The sequence below is a fragment of the Rattus norvegicus genome, chromosome 7 (assembly GCF_021556685.1).
Source record: "Rattus norvegicus strain SHRSP/BbbUtx chromosome 7, alternate assembly SHRSP_T2T, whole genome shotgun sequence".
NCBI lineage: Eukaryota > Metazoa > Chordata > Mammalia > Rodentia > Muridae > Rattus > Rattus norvegicus.
The window spans coordinates 76,810,310-76,832,530 of record NC_141540.1 but is presented as its reverse complement, the minus strand read 5'-3'; the positions used below and the strand labels follow the sequence as shown (position 1 = coordinate 76,832,530).

General features: G+C 42.4%; 2 protein-coding genes across 13 annotated transcripts in view; one reads left to right on the top strand and one right to left on the bottom strand.

Annotated features, from left to right (window-relative positions):
• The first annotated feature begins 155 nt into the window (after positions 1–155).
• Cox6c (cytochrome c oxidase subunit 6C) lies at positions 156–12,885 on the top strand. The gene is made up of 4 exons (NM_019360.2): positions 156–226; positions 1,070–1,199; positions 4,172–4,300; positions 12,766–12,885. Exons 2-3 carry the CDS (start codon positions 1,083–1,085, stop codon positions 4,283–4,285), a joined length of 231 nt encoding a protein of 76 aa, NP_062233.2. The 5' UTR covers positions 156–226; positions 1,070–1,082; the 3' UTR covers positions 4,286–4,300; positions 12,766–12,885.
• An 835-nt stretch (positions 12,886–13,720) lies between these two features.
• Vps13b (vacuolar protein sorting 13 homolog B) overlaps positions 13,721–22,221 on the bottom strand; it is a 570,082-nt gene continuing 561,581 nt past the window's right edge. For 11 of the 12 annotated variants that reach the window (XM_087557395.1, XM_087557397.1, XM_087557399.1 and 8 more), the window contains 4 exons: positions 21,416–21,592; positions 19,304–19,406; positions 18,397–18,646; positions 13,723–15,085 (listed from right to left, as the gene is read on the bottom strand). In XM_087557395.1, coding sequence (XP_087413521.1) covers positions 14,840–15,085; positions 18,397–18,646; positions 19,304–19,406; positions 21,416–21,592 — 776 coding nt within the window. In that variant the 3' untranslated portion in view covers positions 13,723–14,839. Of the gene's footprint in view, positions 15,086–18,396; positions 18,647–19,303; positions 19,407–21,415; positions 21,593–22,221 lie in introns of all 12 variants that reach the window. The other variant, NM_001134886.2, reaches the window with a different exon arrangement.

The following is a 22,221-nucleotide window of genomic DNA, read 5'->3' as shown; positions in this document are numbered from 1 at the left end:
ATTTAAGGAATCTTTGTAGGTAGTCAGAACTCGTTTTCAAGGTTCCACTTAGAAGAAAAGCATAGTCCAGCTAATATAGGTTTCAGTTGTGACCAACTGGATGCGCGTTTGTATACTTTTGAACTCCTTAGGCCACCGTCGCCGATTCCTCCATCGACTCCTGCGCATGCGTGCTGCTAGAAGGCTCTCCGTTTCTCCGAGAACCGGGAAGGACGTTGGTATAGAGGTGAGAATGGTGGAGAGAGAGAGAGAGGAGATCCTGGGGTTTGACAACTGTGGTTTTCGGCTTCTCGTGGGGCGGCGAACTAGGATTTGTTCCATGTCCCAGCCTAGTGGAGCCGCGGGCCTACCTTCCTCGTGGCCGCGCTTGTCCCCTCCGGGTCCTCAGGAGGCTGCGGGCCTGGTGGGCCTGAGAGCTCGGGCGGCCCCGCTGTTTACCCGAGTGCGCTATCGGGGCCTTGGAGGAGCTCTGCGGAGCCTCTGGGCCTCGCTGATGGCCGGCCGGGCCCGTTACCCGTTGTATTTTGCTGCGGCCAGGGTGACCTTGATTGGGTCGTTTGACTTGTGGGGCCTGGTGCTCCACTTGGATAAGGGCTGCGATCTTGGAGGGGACGGAGGCACCCAGGGGCCCTGGTGGTCGGCCTAGTGTGGAAGTAGAGCTGGGAAGCTGGAGGGTCCCCGACATGTCTGTCGCGCCTGCTCCACCGGCCCTCGGGGCGCCTGCTGGGCCCCAGTTCCGCAGTCTCAGTGACCTGAGTTCTTACCGAAGACTTTTCTTAAGGGTAAATTCTGAAAAGGCTACAGCTAGGTCGCATCTGCCTTTCTGTAGATGGGGTATGACACTACTGTCGTAGTTTTTGCTCATCGGTTGTGCCAGTTACCGCCTTGTTGGGGGTAGTGGAACTGTATAGGAGAGAAGCGGAACCGGCAAAGATGAAGCTGCCTAAGTCACTGAAACCTTGCAGAAGTCAGTCCGCAGTTACTAAAATACGATGTGCACGTAGAGTTCATTCAATCACTTACCCCATTCTCAGGCTTTTTTGTTTGTTTGTTTGTTTTACTTGCAAAGGACATTGGCTACCATGAGTTCCGGTGCTCTGTTGCCGAAACCACAGATGCGTGGTCTTCTGGCCAAGCGTCTGCGGGTTCATATTGTTGGCGCATTCGTTGTGGCCCTAGGAGTTGCTGCTGCCTATAAGGTATGTGCTTGCTTGTGTGTGCTTTAGGTTACAAGGTTTAAACCTAGTTAAGAGCTTTTTAAAAAAGAAACTCCCATCTTTAAGATATTCCCCTCTTTAACCTTCCATAAGCTTCAGCGTGCCAGGAGCCCATGTAGTTGACCCTATCTACAAATGAAGCTGTGTTTGCTATATCAAAGAACCAGGCCGAGTGGTTTAAATGCAGAAATTTGCTTTCTTACAGGGCTGTTTTTGAGATAGGTCTTACTATATAACCCTGCCTAGGCAAGGCTGGCCAGGAGCTCATGTGATTTGCCTGCCTCTACCCCACAATGCTGGGATCAAAAGATGTGCACCACCATACTCCCAGTTTTTAAGATCAAGGTTAATGCCTTCTGAATCTTTTCTTTTTTGCCTTCTTCCTTACATGGCCTTCTGTAACTGGATGAATTCCTCCTATAAGTTTTTAAGACAGTTATTTCCAGATGTAATTGTATTATGAGGTATTGTAAGGTCATGCATCTGGGGAGAACAAACTCCTGCCTTAAACAGGACAAATATGCAGGGAATAGAAAAGGTAGTCACTCAGTTCAGCAGTTTTGAAGGATTGACAAGAACAGCATTTAAAACGCAGGGCCTTTGTCAATCTTAGGTGAGACAGAGACTCACTGTATAGCTTTGGATGGCCTGGAACTTGTTATATAGACCACACAGAGACTGTGTGGTTCTACCAGATAGAAGAGTCTAAAGTGGATTCTTTGGAAACATTTGTTTCTCTGCCTCTGTGCTGAGACTAAAGGTGTATACTACCATGCCTGCCTCCTCTATAGACATCAGTGCTCTTACCACAGCCTTTTAATTCAGATTATATCATTATATAAGATCCTCTTAAAATGTTTATTATTATGCATGTTATGTTTTTGTAATAAAACCACAAGAAAATTTGGGATATGAATGTATGTACGTATGTATGTATGCATGCATGCCCCATGCTTTCCTTGCTGCATGTGTGGAAGTCAGAGAACTTGGAAGAGTTATTTTCTTCATGTGAAGTCCCAGGGACCCCCTTCAAGCTTGGTGACAAGTACCTTTCCACTGAGCCATCTTGCTGGTCTTTAAAATCTAGACTTAAGAGTTTCCCATTTAAAATATAGTGTATACTAATTTAGATGAGGTTATAAAATTAGGCTGATTTCATTTCTTGGGATCACTAACAAGTTTCTGGTTCTCTAATTATGTTAATGAAAAATACTTCTTGTTCTTTCTTTCTTTCTTTTTTTTTTTTTTTTGGAGCTGGGGACCGAATCCAGGGCCTTGCGCTTGCTAGGCAAGCGCTCTACCACTGAGCTAAATCCCCAACCCCAAAAATACTTGTTCTAACAAATAACTCATGGTTGGCTTGCCTAGTATATTATGGTACTCCAGAGAAGCAAACCCAGCATGATATATTTGCATGTACTTAAACATGACCCTTGAGGATACTGAAAGACACCAAGATTTATCGAATGACTTGTCTCATGAGTTTATTGGGCTGAAAACTCCCACCACAAGCCATCAAACATTTTAAGAATTGTTCCAGTTCCCTTTCTGTTGGCTGTGATTGATAAAAACTGATCAAAAGCACTTTGAGGAAGAAAAGGTTTGTTTACCCTGCAGGTTACAATCCACAGTGAAGCCAAGGAGGAGTGCTGCGTACTAGCTTGCTCCCTTCATTTGCTCAGCTACCTTGTATAACCTAAGACTGCCTGCCAAGGGAGGGCACCTGCCCTTGGTTGGCTGGGTCCTCCTTCCCCAGCTACCAATTAAAAATGCACAACAGACATGCTTACAGCTTCCCTCTTCCCAGGTATATCAAGATAAAGCTGACAACCAAGACACCTGATGTTATAATTTATTCCAAGTCTGGAGGGAATGTTGGTATATTACCCAATGCAAAGGCCTTGGAGGGGAAAGTATTAGCAGTTTTAACTGCATATACCACTGTCCTGGTACAAGTTCCAGAGTTGGAAGTCTAGGAGGTTTAGTGTCCATGAAGAAAAGAAGATGGGTGTCCCTAGCTCAAGAAGAGTGAAAATTTGTCTTTGGTTAACCATTTGTTTATTTGGGCCTTTTGTGCAGTGGGTGACCTCTGTTTACATTGTGAACTGGATCACTGTTAGCCAAGTTGCCCCCAAAACCAGCCTCATAAAACTCTAGCTGTCTGAGCATCATTTAGGCCTGTGCATTTCTGTAGCCCTCAGCAGTGAGAATTAATACTTGCAACTGTACTTTGTTATGTGCAGGATGAGTGAATTTGGGAAGATTCGCTAAGCAGTGTTTTATATTCCAGACATGGATTTGGATCACCAAATGCCAGCCATGTTGCTTAGCCTCTGATCCGTTGCTTTAACTCCACCTGGTCTCTCAAATACCATTACTTCCTTCTGTGCTGATCATTCTGTCTGTGAGACAAGTGCCAAATGAATACCTCTTCCTGGTCTTTTTCTTGTTAGCAGTTTTCCTTTCAAATAATTGGCCATCATTTTTGGATTCCATTCCCTTATTTGCAAAATGAATCAGTTTTCGTTTAAGTGTAAATCCCCTGTTACTTCTTGGCATTTTCTTATATCTTTTAAATCTGCTTTAGGCTTCTTTAAAATTCACATTCTGCTTAAGTTGAGCTGGGATATGTTACCATTTCGACTGACAATATTTACAGTTTGCTAGAAGGAAGACTGTTTATTTTGTACTATCTATAACTTCACACTCATTCTATCAAACATAAATGTGGATGCACAGTCCTACCCCAGAATAGGAGTAATCTGTCCCTAGGGAATAGGGAGCTCCTTGTTGTATAGGAGACTCTTCCTTTCATGGTGTCCCCCCCCACCCCCCCACCGTCTAGGAAATAGAGGGCTCAGTGAAGACAGAGCACAAGGATGCTCTTATTTTGTTCGTAAGTATTTCAAATAATCTGAAAAGTAAGTTCTATAATGGGCTATGTTACCTTTCAGTTTGGCGTGGCTGAACCAAGAAAGAAGGCTTATGCAGATTTCTACAGGAATTATGACTCCATGAAAGATTTTGAAGAGATGAGGCAGGCTGGTGTCTTTCAGAGTGCGAAGTGATTTCAGAATGCAAAGGTAATACAGTCTCTTGAAGTTATGCCTAAGAAATGCTTAACCAGTGAGGTACAAAGTATCTTAATGTACAATTCGTAAGAACATGCTCCTTCTAGGAAGGAGCCCATGCTGCCTTCTGACTGACAGTTAGTGCTTACTTCTTATGAATTGGTTCTCCCTTTTTCTTATTCTATGGGAGTATTGTACATGAATGCACGCCAGAGGGTGTCTTTGGAGTTGCTTTTCTTCCCACCCATTATATGGAACAAACTTGGGTTTGCAGATCTAGGCAGAGAGTGCTTTACCTGTTGGTCTTCGCTGGCCCTTTGTCAGTTTGTGACTGGCTTCAGTTAGTACACTGTTTGACATTTTAGAAATCCCCTCCTTTATTAAGGCTGAAAATACTCCAATGTAGTTTCTGAGAATTGAATCTGGAGTATTGTGCATACTTGGCAAACATTCTACCATTGACTACATCTTGTTCTATATACATACATATGCACATATACATACATATTCATGTATATACACACAGGACACAGGTATATACATGCATTATGTATGTGTTTTTTGGTAGTGAGTTGAGATATTTTATGGTAGTCTTGATTTGAGCTTCCTAATGATTTGTAGTTTTGAGTGTTGCATGTACTTATTGGCCATTTTGTATATTCTTTGGCTATATTGGGGATTTTATTGCCTTTCCTATATATGTATATAGGGTGCGTGTTTGCGTGTGTCTTTGCGTGTGTATGGGCATATCTGTATGTTGATATGTGGAAGTCTAAGGTTCATATTGAAGTACTTCTTTTAGTATGTATTTATGCAGGATCCTGGTTGAATCCAGAGCCCTCTGCTGAGGCTAGCCTGGCTAACCAGGTTACTCATGGAATTGCAGGTGGGCCACCATGTCTGTCCGCCATTTGTATCAGTTCTGGATGGTAATATGTTTGTTATTTTTGTGCTTTAACCATTTGGCCAGCTCTCCATCCTGGGGATCCTTTTATTCAACTCTGCTGACTATTTTTAAGTTTTACTTTAGATGAGTTGTTCCCTATTGATATATTCCTCAGACTGGCTTATATCACAGAACCATTGCCAACTCTAGTATCTTAAAAACTGTCTTTCAAGAGTCTTATGCTTTTTATGTCTTTGAGTCTTTCCTTGCTGGAGCTGGGGATTGTGTATCCCAAGTGTAGGCTTTAATTTACCTCTTTAGTCAGTGGCTTTCAACCTTGGGGCTCATGACCCTTTTAGGGGTTTCATATCCGATATTCTACATATCAGATAGTTACATTGCAATTCATAACAGCAGCCACATGTAGAAAGTAGCAATGAAATAATTTTATGGTTGGGGTCATTACAGCATGTGGAACTGTATTAAAGGGTCAGCATTAGACAGGTTGAGAACCAGTGCTCTAAGTCCTCTCACCATTTTATGCTAATTTTTGTTTATGGTGTAATGGCAAGATCCAGCTTCATTCTTTAGTATACAGATAATTATTGTCCCAAAAATATTCTTTAAAAATTGTTCTTTCCTTTTGAATGAAGGACCCTGATATTTTTCTGTTGCTTCTTGCCTTAGTCTGTTAAGGTCGCCTTTTCCTAACAAGAAGCTGTTTCATCTGGATTAGTTGGCCCACAAGCTCCTAAGATCCACCTGATTCTGGCCCTCCAGTGCTTGGGTTTTAATGTTCTGTCATGCCTGACTTTTTACGTAGGTGCTGGGATTTGAACAAGTATCCTTGTATTGCAAGCGTCCACATTCTGAATCCCCACTCGAGCCCTCCACCCACACCCCTCAGTTCTTTGAGCTATTTGAATATCTCTAAACTTTAGAGTGGTTTTTCTTTTTCTATAAGGATCACATGAATCTGTAGATTGCTCTGAGTGTATAGATATCTTAATATTGCAGTATCTTTCAGCAGCACTTTATCTTTCTATTCATCAGTGTTCTATTGGTCTCAAAATAATTATGAATAGAATTGGTTTTATTTTTAGTTACGTGGTTTGATTTTATGCCCTACAACTTTGCAAAACTCATTCTGACCTTTGTTTCTGTATTAAATTAAAAATGAAAATAAAATAAAATTTAAAAAAAATTAAATTGAAAAGAAAAACCCCATGTATATAAATATCTATGTCAATCTATATAACTATATAATTAATGTATATGGCTGCCTTGTCTGCATGTATGTAACTTGCATGCCTGCTGCCTGAAGAGGCCAGAAGGTGTCAGATCACCTGGTTACCGAGGCTTATAAGCAGTCATGGTTGCTGGGAATTGAACTTTGTTTCCTCTGTAGGTGCAGCCAGTGCTCTTAACTGCTAAGCCATCTCTCAGGCCCTAGTTTGCTTGCTCCCTCCCTCCCTCCCTCCCTTTTATCATGAAAAAGATGAGATTTTTTTCCTGCATCTATGGAGACGGCTGTGTATTTTCATACACCTGTTATGGCGTGTAACAGCTACTGACTTTTCTGTACAGAGTCGCCCTTGCACTCTAGAGGTGAGGCTCTTGGGCTTTGTTCATGCGTAGCTATCCCTGTCAATGAGTGCTTCATTTGTCTTGTTAGTATTGAGGGTTTGCCTGGCTCTTTGGACCTGAGTTCTTTGTCTAGTTTAGGTGTCAGGATAGTGCTGTGGAAGTTTTCCCTCATCTGTTTTGGAAGAATTTGAGAAGGATTGGTGTTAATTATTTAAATTTTGGTAAAATCTGGTCCTTGACTTTACAGTTTTTGATTCCTCTTTCATTTCAGTAATTTAATAACTGCTGTCCAGAGTGTCTATTGCTGCTTGATTCCATGCTGGTAAATCATCTAGTCCTTCTAAGTTACAAACTCACGTTTTGATCTTAGTTGAACGTTCTCTTTTCCCTTGCTATTTTTACTAAAGTTTTGTCAATATTCTTGACATTTACTGATTTGTTTCATTACTTTGCTAATCTTTAATACTTTTCTTTTTATAGCTTCACTAGATCTTCTTTAAATTCCTTAAGCTATATATTATTAGGTTGTATAGTCAAGTTTAACTTCTCCTGACTTCTTTCTTAATGATCGATTGGTTCTAGAGTTTTAAATCATTGTCTTTTGGATTTCCTAGTTTAATTAAGCCAGTGTGACAGAAGATATGTACTAAGCCACCCAAGATTTGCCAAGGCATGTTTTACCCTGACGTTACCAGTATGCTGTCTTAGATTCTGTGTTCTGTTACTGAGATGCTGATGTGTGGGTCACAGCTCATGCTTCCTCATCTTCTGTGTAGTGTTAAGTGGAGTACACTGCTCCTGTTGAACTCTTTCTCCATTTCTTTTTGTTTACTTCATACATTTAGATCTCTAATGTGTGGTGCAGGTAACTTTTGTTTCCTCGGCAACTCGCCCTATATTATTACTATAATGTTTGCTTCTTGCAGTTTTTGTTTTTTAACCTTAAATCTGCTTTTGTCTGATATCAGGGTCCACTTCGTTACTACTTGTGGATTATCTTTTTCCTTCTTTGTACTTTCTAAGACCTTAAGTGTAACTTGATTGGGGAATTTAATTATGTACACGTAAGTCAAGTATTAGTATGGAAAGACATCATTTACCCTTTTTCCTATTTGGTGTGTTTTAGGGGCCTTTTTCCCCTTCTAGTTTTTACAAATTGATATTTAGGGTCTTTGGCATGTACATCCATATGCTATGATATTTACTATTTCCTTTATATGAATTAGTGTTTTCTTTGTGGTTCTATGAGACAGAATAGCTGTAACAACCTGCTGTCAACTTAACAAATATAAAATACATCACAAAAAATTATCTTACAATGCCTCCCCTTTGTTACTGATGCCATAAATTACATGTTTTATATTTTATATTCATTAACATATATACTTGTTGTTCAATGCCTTTGTTTTTAAATTTTTATAAAATGATTTAAAGTCAGAGTTAAAACCAGAACTACAACATCAGAGATTAAAGCATATTATGTCTTTGTGTAGCTTGAAGTTCATGTCTAGGATCCTTTTCATTTCAATTTGGAGAACTCTTGAGTTTGTCTTAAAGTGCAGGTCTCCTGGCAGTGACTTTGAAGAACATTTTGGTAGACTCAGTACTCTGATTTGACAGCACTTTCTTTTTTTTTTTTTTTTTTTCCGGAGCTGGGGACCGAACCCAGGGCCTTGCGCTCGCTAGGCAAGCGCTCTACCGCTGAGCTAAATCCCCAACCCCTTGACAGCACTTTCTTTACTGCGATTTTTTTCTTTGTAAGCCATTTTGGCTTTGAACCCACCATGCGCTTCCTCCCTGCCTCCTCAGTGATGGAAATTACACAACCCACAGCTGACAGACCTTGAATACAGCCTCTAGCAGCCTGGCTTTGTAGTGTCTGCTGAAAAGCCTGTTGAGAGCCTTGTTGTGGGTCTCTGAGCATGGTGAGCTACTGTGGTATTTTATTTTCACTTTCAGGATTTTCTAGTTGCCTTTGGTTTTGACTGCTTAAAGACAATATGGCGTAGTCTCTAGGATTATTCTAGCTGCAATTTCTTTCTTCAGGTTTCTTCCCTTTCTCTTTGTGATCCATCATTGTGTGGGCCCACCTGGTATTTTATAAGCAACACTGTTTGTTCTTTTTAGTTTGTGTTCTACTTTTGTACCAGACGGTAACTTCAAATGTTGTGTCCTCAGGATTTGCTGGTTCTATCTACGGCCAACTGGAATATGCTTTTGAAACTTTTGTGATTCCTTCAATTACAATCCAATTAGTGTATCTTTTTTTTTTTTTTTGAGTTTTTTATTTGACTTCATACTGTTTTGCTCTTTGAACATATTTAAGACAGTTACTTTTAAGGATTTTCAAGAAAAAACAAAGTCCTGATGTGTGTGTGTGTGTGTGTGTGTGTGTGTGTGTGTGTGTGTGTGTGGTTTATGGAGATCCATTTTGGTGTTTGAAACGGGACATGCTTTCCTGATGGTTTGCCTTGTGATCTTTTTGTTGAAATTTTTTGCACTCAGAATAAACCAGTCTCTCCCATTATTTCTAGGCAGGCTTGTGAAGGGAGACCTTCCTCAACCAGCATTGTAGCCTAGATGCTCAGGCTCCTGTGTTTGCCGGGTGTGTGGTTTGATTCCATTTGCCTGCATATACACTACTCTGAAACTTTCTGTAACTTGTGAGTTTCATTCTTGTTAACCCTTGGAGCCTTCGCTGTTCTAGTATATTCCTCTGCCCCAAATTTCTGCCTCGCCCGTGGCTGCCTAGAGGTCAGTGTCCACCATTACATTCCCTTGTTTCCACCCTGAGTCAAGAACTATATAACACTTTTGCTATCAGCAAGTCAAGCAAGACAAACCAGACGTTTGGACAGTTCGTCACCCATACAAGTAGGGTATTACCAACAAATCACACTCCTTACTGCTACAGAGGAGGAGGAACCAAAAAAAATGGGTGATTCTCTGGGTGGTATTGCACCACACTGTAAATGCAAGCAAAGTGTTGCTGAATGGTGTACTGTTCGGTATGGATTTCTGTGGCTAGGGCTGCTGTAGTGTAGCTGAGGGTGCTGCTCTGTTGTTTTGGTTCTAATATTATTAGTAACAAGTTTGGGGTAAGGCTGGAATGTTTAGAGTTTACAGATATGCTGTCTTGATGACATATATTCAGAATTATTTAGAATTATCTATTGCTAGAGTGACAGTTAAAAATATTACTCTGATAAAGTGACTTTCTCAAAAATGCACATTTTAAAGACCGCTTTCTTTTTTTTTTTTTTTTTTATTAAACTGATGTGTGTGGGTACTGTACTTTTGCAAGCCTTATTAGCTTTAATATATATATATATATATATATATATATATATATATATATGCATTTTTTTTTTATTAACTTGAGTATTTCTTATATACATTTCGAGTGTTATTCCCTTTCCCGGTTTCCGGGCAAACATTCCCCTCCCCCCTCCCCTTCCTTATGGGTGTTCCCCTCCCAACCCTCCCCCCATTGCCGCCCTCCCCCCATAGACTAGTTCACTGGGGGTTCAGTCTTAGCAGGACCCAGGGCTTCCCCTTCCACTGGTGCTCTTACTAGGATATTCATTGCTACCTATGGGGTCAGAGTCCAGGGTCAGTCCATGTATAGTCTTTAGGTAGTGGCTTAGTCTCTGGAAGCTCTGGTTGCTTGGCATTGTTGTACTTTTGGGGTCTCGAGCCCCTTCAAGCTTTTCCAGTTCTTTCTCTGATTCCTTCAATAGGGGACCTATTCTCAGTTCAGTGGTTTGCTGCTGGCATTCGCCTCTGTATTTGCTGTATTCTGGCTGTGTCTCTCAGGAGCGATCTACATCCGGCTCCTGTCGGTCTGCACTTCTTTGCTTCATCCATCTTGTCTAATTGGGTGGCTGTATATGTATGGGCCACCTGTGGGGCAGGCTCTGAATGGGTGTTCCTTCAGTCTCTGTTTTAATCTTTGCCTCTCCCTTCCCTGCCAAGGGTATTCTTTTTCCTCATTTAAAGAAGGAGTGAAGCATTCACATTTTGATCATCCGTCTTGAGTTTCGTTTGTTCTAGGGATCTAGGGTAATTCAAGCATTTGGGCTAATAGCCACTTATCAATGAGTGCATACCATGTATGTCTTTCTGTGATTGGGTTAGCTCACTCAGGATGATATTTTCCAGTTCCAACCATTTGCCTACGAATTTCATAAACTCGTTGTTTTTGATAGCTGAGTAATATTCCATTGTGTAGATGTACCACATTTTCTGTATCCATTCCTCTGTTGAAGGGCATCTGGGTTCTTTCCATTTTCTGGCTATTATAAATAAGGCTGCGATGAACATAGTGGAGCACGTGTCTCTTTTATATGTTGAGGCATCTTTTGGGTATATGCCCAAGAGAGGTATAGCTGGATCCTCAGGCAGTTCAATGTCCAATTTTCTGAGGAACCTCCAGACTGATTTCCAGAATGGTTTTACCAGTCTGCAACCCCACCAACAATGGAGGAGTGTTCCTCTTTCTCCACATCCTCGCCAGCATCTGCTGTCACCTGAGTTTTTGATCTTAGCCAATCGCACTGGTGTGAGGTGAAATCTCAGGGTTGTTTTGATTTGCATTTCCCTTATGACTAAAGATGTTGAACATTTCTTTAGGTGTTTCTCAGCCATTCGGCATTCCTCAGCTGTGAATTCTTTGTTTAGCTCTGAACCCCATTTTTTAATAGGGTTATTTGTTTCCCTGCGGTCTAACTTCTTGAGTTCTTTGTATATTTTGGATATAAGGCCTCTATCTGTTGTAGGATTGGTAAAGATCTTTTCCCAATCTGTTTAAAGACCGCTTTCAACTGACTAACCAGAAAAGCCAGCATTGTTAATGCTGTTTACCTTTTCAAATCATGTTTGTATTTAGTTTCATTCAAGCTTAACAGATGGCCAAAAGGCCATCTAAATAAAAATTCTGCCCTTTAGTTTGGATCTGTGCTCTGTAAAATGAGTTTGATATGGATAATATATACTGTTCTTCCAAGATCTGAGGTGGGGGAAAGGCCTTATTACACTTTTCTATTACAGATGGTTTCAAGATAATTAATTTTCAAGGTAATTAATTTTTGCCTAATAGAAGATTTGATCCACAATGTTGTATTTCTAGTTATCACTAAAGAAAGCATAAAAAGAAAGTAATAGGGAGGAGGGAGGGAGAGAGGGGCGGGGGCGGGGGGGGAGGAAGCCAGCAAGACACTAGGCCTCTGACTTAGACTTAGGCTTCTGAAACCCCAAAGTCCACCTCCCAGAAGACACTTCATCCAAGAAGGTCACACCTTCTAATCCCTCTTAGGTAGTGCCACTCCCTGGTGAACGAGCATTTTGGGGCCATTCTTAATGCATGCAACCTGTGGTTATTTGAATAAGTATCCAGAGTATTACTACTGACTTATCATTATAGTCAAAAATAAAACAAAATAAAAAAGGGAAAACTGGGGCTGGAGAGATGGCTCAGCGGTTAAGAGCACCCGACTGCTCTTCCAGAGGTCATGAGTTCAATTCCCAGCAACCACATGGTGGCTCACAACCATCTGTAAGGAGATCCGATCCCCTCTTCTGGTGTATCTGAGGACAGCTACAGTGTACTTATATATAATAAATAAAATAAATCTTAAAAAAAAAAAAGGGAAAACTGAGCAACTTTATTTTCCATTGGTTAGAAAATTAGAATGATCTATATCGTACCTTGTACTGTTAGGATCTTTTAGCATTGATACCAAGAGACACAAAAATGTCATTGAAAGTTAAAAATGTAAAGAAAAACTTGAAGATGCCAGAGGAACAGGGATGCTGCTGAAATAAAAGCAAGAAATGAGAGTAAGTTATGGTTTGCCTAGAATGCAAGCCAGGAAGGGTAGTTAGGGATGGGCACTAGGTACCGGAACTGGATGAAGTTGGAAGGCCAATACTAGGACGAGGCATTATGGATAGCAGGAATAAAGATCGTTCATCATTAACACGGCCATTGTGTTTCTCTCCATAGAATTCTTTGGATTGTGCTCCATAGAAGTTCACTGCTGACCTGTGTTCCTGAACTATGAAACGTGAATATGTGGGCTAAGGAGTAGTTTCTCTCAATAAACATTAATTATATGGACAGTAAGTCTTTGCTTGGTTATTATTGATAATTCAGGGCCTTTAAAGTCTGACACCTAGTCTTATAACTCTAGATGAATATTATAAAGACAGCTGCAGTCATCTGACTCTGGTGTCCTGGAATACCTATGAGCCCGTGTACTTCTGGTCTTGGTGTTCCAGTCCTACCAGCAAAATCAGTCTTTGTGTCACTGTGGACCTTGAGTTGGAGACCAGCAGAGTGAGTTCCAGGGCATCCTGAAAAACACGGTGAGACACCAGCTCTTCATTTTTGGTTGTGAGCCTATCAGCTGAGCTATCACTCCAGCCTGAGATGCCATTCTTCAGAAATGAGCAAAATCTGTCCTTGGATTTCACTGCCAGTCTCTGGTATTGCTGCTATCACCAGAAAGATGAGTTAATTGATTTACTATTAGAAAAACTACTTCTACCAGTGAGCCACCAATATGTATAATGAAGGGGAATATGTGTCTAATCTGGAAAACACTTGACTAGTATTGAGGAGTGTCTGATAGTCACTTTTAAAAAGTCTGATAAGTGATTTGATTTTTCACAAGTAGTTTTAGAACCTTCCTATCCTTTAGATTTTGTTATGGCCAAAGTTATATTTATTTTATGCAAACTTGGGTTTTTTCCTTTGTGGTGACACAGGCATTGAAACCAAGGCCATGTGCATTCTGGCTAAGAGCTCTAGGACTCTTTATCCAGTGGACAGAATGAAATACAAGTTTGATCAGTAGTTCTGACTGTTTACCTTGTGTAAGAAAGACTCCGTGAGTTAGTTGTATTAAGATGGGGTACCAATGAAAACCTGCAAAATAAAACCTCACAGCATACACTTATCCATGGTCAGTAATTCAGGAATACCTTTTATTTATATAATAATTTCCAGCAATATGTAAAATTACCATAAACCATACAAGAGTCAGTACATATTTACATTCTTAAAAATAATTCTTGAGATGGACAAAAATGATCCTTTCCTAAATGTGTAATAGACCAATTGCAGAGATGATCTTCATATTTGGTTTGAATATGAGGACTTGTTTTCCAGGACTGGTGCTGTAGTATGGATGTGCCCAGTAGACTGAGAGTTGTTGATCAGTGGCCTTTGAAATCAATGGCACTGTCTTACTGTCACATTTGTCACTGTTGAAGGGAACAGACTGCAGGCCTGTGTATGAATGCCAATGCCATCAGTGGGTAATGAGCCCGTGAGATTCACTAACATCTGAAGGTAGCTGGTGATTCCAGGTCTTACACCAAAGCCCTCCTTAGCTGTCAAACAACACTTAGCAGACACAGGGATCTCTATGCGTTAGCACATCAATTCAGCAGAGCAACTCTTTGGACTGAAGGCCCTGCCAGTCTTAAGGTTGAAGTCCTCACTCATCCCCAAACAAACATCACAACTCACATGTATGTTCTGTTCTTGTTGGCAGACACAAACGTTACTGTTCAGCTCAGTTAAGCACAGCTTTCCAAACTATATCAGCAGTTAGACGTCTGCCTTCCAGAGGTCAGGAGAGCACAGCTGAGGGGAACGTACACTGTTCTACTAAAAGAGTGAGATTGTAATTAAGTGAAAAATTCAAGTGAAACAGCAAAGTTCTAAGTATTGAGAGGTGGTGGAGTTTACTTCTTGGTCTGCTGTCTAAGGCCTGTCAACATTTTACTGTATAGCCGATCATTAATAGGTTGAAACTCCAGTGAAAACGTATGCACATGTCATAGAGAAAAAAGGTTTCTTGTTATGGTAAGAACACAACAACATCCTTACAGGGTTTCCTGATCATTTATTCTTCTCCCATTTGGAATTTTTGTTTCTTTTGGGGAGAAGGTAAGATGTAAATCCCTACAAACTGAGTGTGCCCGTAACTAAAGAAGTGTTGGCCCCGTGTCTGTCAGTGTTGAGTGTCAGAACTCCCTGTTGCACATGGAGATCCAACACCACCTCTGGCTCAGAGGAAGCCTTTCCTCAGGGCTTTATTCCTCACCATGGTGAGTTTGCTAATGAAGACCTGTGCAAAATGTGGGTCAGCCAAGTAACGGTATGTCTTAACAGTGGCAGGAGGGGGCTCCAAAGCTACCACAGCGCATGTTTGCATAGAAGAGCAGCTGGGGGCCAGGTGACAAGATGTTTTTGCAATGTAGTCCACGAGTCTGTTAAACTGTTGCTCTGACAGTCTCTCCCGGGCACCGTCAATCTGGGTTCCAAAAACAAAGGTTCTTTAATTAGTTGCCATCAAAATTACTTTCCTGGATCCATTTATCCACTGTCTCCTAGGTCATCTAGGAAGCCACTCTGTCTAAGTCAGCCACTTCTGAGGTAAACCGATGCCAATGCACTTTTAGCACACACAACTAGATCTCCATGACACCATCAGGACAACCTCCTTTGAATAAACGGTTCATTTTGCATAAAATCCCCATGTTTAAAGTTAATGATTTGATAGTACTATTAACACATTTGTCATTGCCTTTTACTAGACAGCCCAGGAACAAAGGAAAAAAATACCTCCTCAGCTTAAATGTAGTCAGTATTTGATTCAGCGTCCCAAAATAATAGTTGCCCTGGTTCCCAGAACCTCGACATTTGACAGAAGGCAGAGAAGAGTCTGGTGGCTTTGGGCAGAACACTTTTAAAAAACAAAACCCCCACCTTCTTGAATTGTAACATTTTCTGTTTTATAAAAACAGAAATGCTAGGATTTAAAGCCAGAAAAAATAGAAAAACTGGGCAGAGGATGGGGAAATTTTTATGGCAACGGGAGGATGCAAACTACATTTATAGTTCATAAAAGTCTGGCTCATCTTCAGTGGAGCAGGGAAGGGAGATAGATACACTACCTAAGTTCTTAAGGAGACTGCGTGAGGAAGCACCCTTCAAAGGCACTTAGGACCATAAATTCTTCCCACCCTAAAGTCACTGCGATCTAGAGTGCAGATCAAGCCCAGTGGAGAATTTTCAGTTGGGCAGTGGTCTGCAGAATTTAGTAGCCACTGACCTTGTTGAGTGCGTGCGTGTGCGTGTGCCTGAGTGTGTGCGTGTGCGTTTTAACCTACTAAATACTTGCAAGGCCATTCTGGAAGAATTTTAACAGGAGTGTTTTGTTTCTCAGGGTTGTCGTAATGTAAAGAGTTTAAGCATGGCCCAGAAAAAATGAAGCTAAAAGTATAAGAAGTTGTAAAAGGCTACAGAGAACAGTGAAGGATCCTGCTAGAGGTATAAGTTAAGGCTTGTGTTATAGTCTGGGTCTTACAGATTTCAGCTTGAGAGAGGAAAGGAACCCCTCTAAGAGTCACTGACAGATGAAAGCTGTGCCCCACCAGGCAAAGGCCAGAGTGCTGATGATATCATTTGATGGGGCCAGCATTCAGCTGGAGAGCTTGAATATACAAAAAGGCTTAATTGCTCCTCCTGAACAGCAGCACAGGAAAGCCTGTGTTGTGAAAGGAACCTGGCCAAGGAATAAATTGACCTCCTGACTCATTTTGAGCCTCTCATAGGGGATTTTAATAATGTGCCAGGCATATTAAGCAATTATCCCTAAAAAAATGACTGCATTTAACCAAGAAAAGCAATACAAATTTAAATCCAAAACCTGCCATATTTGAATATGCTCAATGATGTCATTTACAAATTAATTCCTTCCAGAATTCAAAGGAGTTCTGTTTCTAGCCTCAAAGGTGAAAGGGCATGCTACAGAGCTTGAAATCCTGCTCTTGGTGTTCACAGCAGAAACCTCCCTGGCCAGGCTGTGGATCTGGACTGTGTTAGGTTCTCGTCTGAGCAGGAGGTGGGAGAATGGTCAGCATGCCTCCAGCAGCTCTCCTCTCCTGAGGAGACACTGATTACAGCCCTCAAGGAAGGGCCTTTGGAAAACGCCCTGCAGCTTCAGCCTTCTTCCTTGGGGTAGGTGAGAAGGGAGTGGTTGTGAATTGAAGGTAAGAATATGACAGAGCAATACTGAGAGTGCAGCCTGCAGCTTGATGCTTTGGGTGTCTACTCTGCACAGACAGGCGTGAGCTTGGTGCTTGTTTAGTGGCTGTCTGGAGGGTGTGCGCTGAGTGTCTGCCCCTGTAACAGCCACTCCTTCATCTCTGGACATCAGCGGGTTTCGGTGCTTCCACATCTTAGCCTCACCCTTCAGCTTCTACAGACGTGTGTTATCGGAAAAACCGCAGGCTCAGTCCCATTCCCCGGCTGCCCTCATAGAGATGCAAATGAGGATGAGAAGTAGACACCAGTAAAAGGTGAATGAATCTCATAGCTGAACATCTGAAGTGTGTCTGTGCCAACTAAGGGAAAGACTAGTCACAGATACTTCTTGGGGCTTGGAGGTGTCTCTAGGACTAAGAACTTGAAGACAATGCCACTGTCCTTTGCCAAATCCTGTAGCCAGATCACTGCTGCTTTATTGTCAACTGGATCAGAAGATTTCTGGCAGAGCTAACAAAGTCAGCCTGGACATCTGACCCCTGTTTATTCCCAGAAAGTCATCAACTGAAAGCAGCAGTGTAGTGTCGGTGCCAAGTTCCAGCTTACAGCCTGACTGATCATGGTCCAAGAGACAAGAGAGATCTTAGGAGATGTTGTGGCTGGCTGCTTTCCATCCACCCAATAGTGTGAGGGAGACGGTCTCATATCAGGAAGAATACCATGGAAGAGGGAGTTGGGCAGGCCCTGTGGGGGTAGGCAGGGGTAGTTTTGTAATCATGGTTATCACTCTTCAATACTCAGTAAGGACTCTTTGAAATCAGTACTTAGGGTGCACGGCTCAGGCCATCACCAGGGAGGTACACAGGAAGAGCGATTTCCCAGTGGGTGCATCTGCTTATTGTAGGTTGGACTGACTTAGGAGAGCAGGCCCACTCAGCTCAGGGCTCAGTTCTGACCTGAGCATCCATTCTATGTACATATTACCATGAGAACTAGATAGCACATCTAGAGTGCTGTCCTCAGGAAGCACTCCTATTTACAGGACAGGGTCATGTGTCATCCCTTGTGGGAAAGGAAAACAGGTGCTGAAGGCAAAGGAGGAGAGCATATTCATTCACTCCAGCTCTTGGGTTGGTCCAGGTAAAGGAACAGGGAAGGGGAACATAGCAAAGCCCCACCTGTTGTGTCAGTCTGCAAGCACTTAGCCTCCTGCCCTTGCATGGATTCCCTCCTTACATCTTTCATTGCTTCACCAGCCTTCTATACCTAACACTTGTAGTCGCCCCATGTTGCACAGGCCCTACTTGTACTGCAGCTGTGGAAAGTCTTACTCCTTACTACCTTACTCCTCATTCCTCAACCCCATGACAAATGAGTCATATTTCACACAGAAGCTCTCAGCCTGAGACTGGGAGTTCCTCTGACCGTTTACCTGGTTCTTCTCTAAAGACTTCAGATGTACAAATGGGGCCTTTCTAGTCCCTTCTAGTCTGCCTCGTCCCCTTCACAGTACTTCCTGTCCTGGTCTCTGCTTCCTGAAAGCTAGCCCCAGCCATCCTGTTTTTGGAACTGTACCTCCACATCGCAGGCTACTCTTGGTTGCTTGAGCTGCACAGTGAGCAGGTTCTTTTGCTTGGTGTCCTGTGCACAGTCGATCTCTGTGATGGGGAAGGCTTGTTGCTGCGTGTCCTCACTGATGCTTACGACAAATAGCACTTCTGATGTCAGCAGCAAGCACCCTTCGTGCTCCTGGCCTGAGCCCCTCACCAGAACCACATCCAGGGCCATATGGACTTCTGGTCTACCCAAAGACTGAAGCATTTTCCTGGTTAAAAGGAAGAAGTTAAGGTCAAGAGCAAGCCAGAAAGACAGAAAGTGGTTGAGCTTCACTGTTTATCAGTGATTGGCGTATGCCCTCCCTCCCCATAACAAACAAAACCAAAAAACCAGCCATTGCTCAAGTGCAAAGTAAAATGTTAACTTTAGCTTAATTGTGGTATTTGCTATAGCTGACTAAAACAATACTGCCACTTTCACGTTGATTCTTGCTTCTGGAGAGAAGATAACCTATGCTTCAGTTAGCTATGCTCCTCCCATGAGAAATGACACCCCAATTAGAACTCTGGTTCCACAGGGGATCTCGATACTTGCTGCAGAGCCAGATTTAAGTAATGTTTATCCCTAAGACCAAGTAGAGGAGATGATTTTGTTTCGTCTCCCTGTGTTGTCCAAGCTGGTCTTGAACTGACAATCCTGCCTCAGCCTCTTAAGTGGTTCTACCACAACCAGTCCACAGAGCAGTTTTCTATCCAGATTTAACCTGGAAAGAATAGCCTTTCCCTGGAACTGCTCAAGATACCAGTGTCAAAAGCAGCTGTTCCTTTGGTCTCCCCTGGACATGTGTCCATTAGCATGAGAACAAGCCAGGGTCTATCAGCAGACAGTGTAAATGTAAACTGAGCAAGTGGCTCAAGGATTTTACCAGACATATTTGACGTGGCTGTTTGGAGCCTGGTCAGCATATAGATGTGTTGGTTGGCAGCGTTGTTTGGGAAGCTGAGAAAGTCCAGCTCCATGTAAAATACCTGCGGTGAAAAGCAAGAGGTAGACTACTTATTTTCTGGAAAACAGTTCTATGCTGTAGCCATGCTATCTTACAGCTATCCATCAGATATTACAGATTCAAAATGAGGCCACATCTTTGGACATATGAGTATAGATAACCATTAAACAACTGCTTAGCTATGCTGATCTTGCCTTAGATATGCTTAACACTTAGAGCAGCCGTTCTGAACCTGTGAGTGACACAAGCCTGTCATAGAGATCACCTAAGGCCATTGGAAAACACAGATACTTACATTTCGACTCATAACAAATTACAGTTATGAAGTAGCAACGACAATAAATTTATGGTTGGGGTTCACCGCAAAAGGAGGAGCTGTCTTAAAGGGTCACAGCGTTAAGAAGGTTGAGAACCACGGAGTTAGAGGAAGCCATGCTCCTGAGAGAACTGGTCATGAATAGTATCTTACATGTCACTTAAAACTTAGGTGTTTGAAAAGTATTACTTGACTTTGCTGCTTAATACAATATTTCTATGTCTGATATGAGTGGCTAAAAAACAAAACAAAAAACCAGCTATGTACAAAGGCACATGGTTTGCCTAGATAAAGTATTTAAATTTAAATGACTTAATCCAGCTGTTAAACAAGATGCTGTATACATTTATGAGTGCTCTTGGGACCTCTGGTTTATTCCATGCTTTCTCTGGTGCCAGTACCAAACGAGGGCGCCCAGCAGCAGCCACATAAGCCTCCCAAGAGACTCTCCAGAACCAAAGATGGTACAGCATGTGTGCCTTCTGAGGGCTCGTAAATGTTCATAAACAAGCCATAGTCATTAGGCTAAGAGTTAGTGGTTTGTAAAACCTTCAGTGTGCTAATAAAAGTTTTACAAGAGTGATGGAAACCAAAAAGGCCATGTGAAGCTCTGCTCTGAGATTCTCTTACATAAGGGCTGAGTTCCTAAGCCCTGGGAAACATGGTAAAAGACAATGTTAAAACCCAAGCAACTGAGGAGGTAGAGTTTTCACTCTATTCCAGTTGGTAGCAAAAAGAACACTTTCTCTTAATGAGTAAGGGAGAGTTTAACTGTTCCCACCTGAGTTCTAGCAGTTTGTGTTGTCAGCTTCCCTCTACTGAACCTGCCATCCACAAAAGATGGCTTGGAAAGGTGAGCAAAGGCATGGCTGTCAGTGTGACCTCTCAAAGGATGTGTGCCCTGATCAGGCAGGCTGTCTCGTCAGGACTGAGGTGCAGGGTCCCTGCAAGGAAAGGGCCTGCTGATTGCCTGGCCATGTACAGAGAACGTGCTGTCTGACAAGTGGGTGGCCCTGCCTGTGGTGGTCTGAGATGCCAGTTAGCTTGCCTGTTGCCTGGACACAGTCAAGTTTTAAGAAGAAAGGTAATTCTAATCATATGTTTACTGCAAGGTATTTTAATGTACTCTGCTGGAGTGCAGAAAGAAAGCCAGGGAAGTGCTTCCTTTCACACCATCACTTATGTACATCTGGGGGGATGTCCTGACACTGCGACAAGCCCCAGGTCTCCTAGCATCAGCTTGGGAAAAGGGCTTTAGCTGCACACCGTGTGCCTTTGCTCCCATTGGTCTGGAGACTCAGACCTGGAAAGTGTAGCTGAGCCCAAAGATCAGCGTGCATGCCTTCTCCTCTTCACAGGCAGATGTCCTTCTGACTTAGAAATGGTTTGTCTGCCCCACTTTATCTTAGAAAAAGTAATCATTCTTTTCTTTCTTGCCATACTGTTTGGAATTTCTAACCAGTTACTTTATTAGAATCTATTAATTGCACTGTAAAAAAAATTGGCTCGGAATATCTGAAGTTACTCGTTGATGCTCCTGACTGGCAGTAGTTATACTCTGTAAGGGAACACTGGGGCACAGAAAAGTGAGCTATTGCTTACTCATTTTATGTCTCACCTCATGCCTTTGTGAGAAGCTAGACTCAGAGGACCCGAGTAGGAATGCACATTGCTGATTTGGCTTGAGTAGTTTATTTTTTTTTAAACCTACTCACCGTAGCCAGTCTGTGACACAAGTTCTGCAGCTCCTCCAATGGGTTTGGTGAATACCCCCATGATTCCTTTCCCCACGCCTGAGATGACACCTTTTGCCTTATGTCCGGCTGAAGCTTGGGTCTCAGATGTTTTCTGGAAGTTCTGCATTGGCTGATCAACTATACCAGCAACTGCACCTGAAATAACAAAAGCTTTCAGTGAGGACAGAGCTTAAAGACTCTTGGGTACACCTCAGTCTGGAGCTCAGTTTACCCTAGGATAAAAGTGGCTCTCTGCCCTCATTAGACAGTTTTGTTTACTTATAAGTACACTGAGGGACATTTACACTAGATGGTTCCTTATAAACACAATGCTCGGATTTTGTTTGGTTCACAAGCTAAGACCTGGAAGCTTGTGACTATTCTGGAGTGTTACCCATGTGCCTTTCTGCAGAAAGAAGGGCACAATTTCAGGAGAAAGAACCATCAGGAGAGCCTGCATAACCAATAATCTTGACTGTGGGGGTGTGGAGAAGGGTGTGTCTTCCCCCAGTGCTTTCTGTCTTATCTCCTTGAGACAGGGAGTTCCACAGATTCTCAGGCTTATGGTTGGGCTAGGCTGGTTGGCCAATGAGTGCCCGGGATCTATCTGCTTGTCTCTCCCCTTGGGTGGTTGGATTACAGTTAGGAGTTACGCCCTGCTGATTTACAGAGTACTGGGATTTCAATCAACTGAGGTCCTCAGAACTCCATAGCAGGCACTCCTATTCACTGACCTGGTTCTCTCTGACTTAAAACAATTATTTTCTAATAATTCAATATTATCA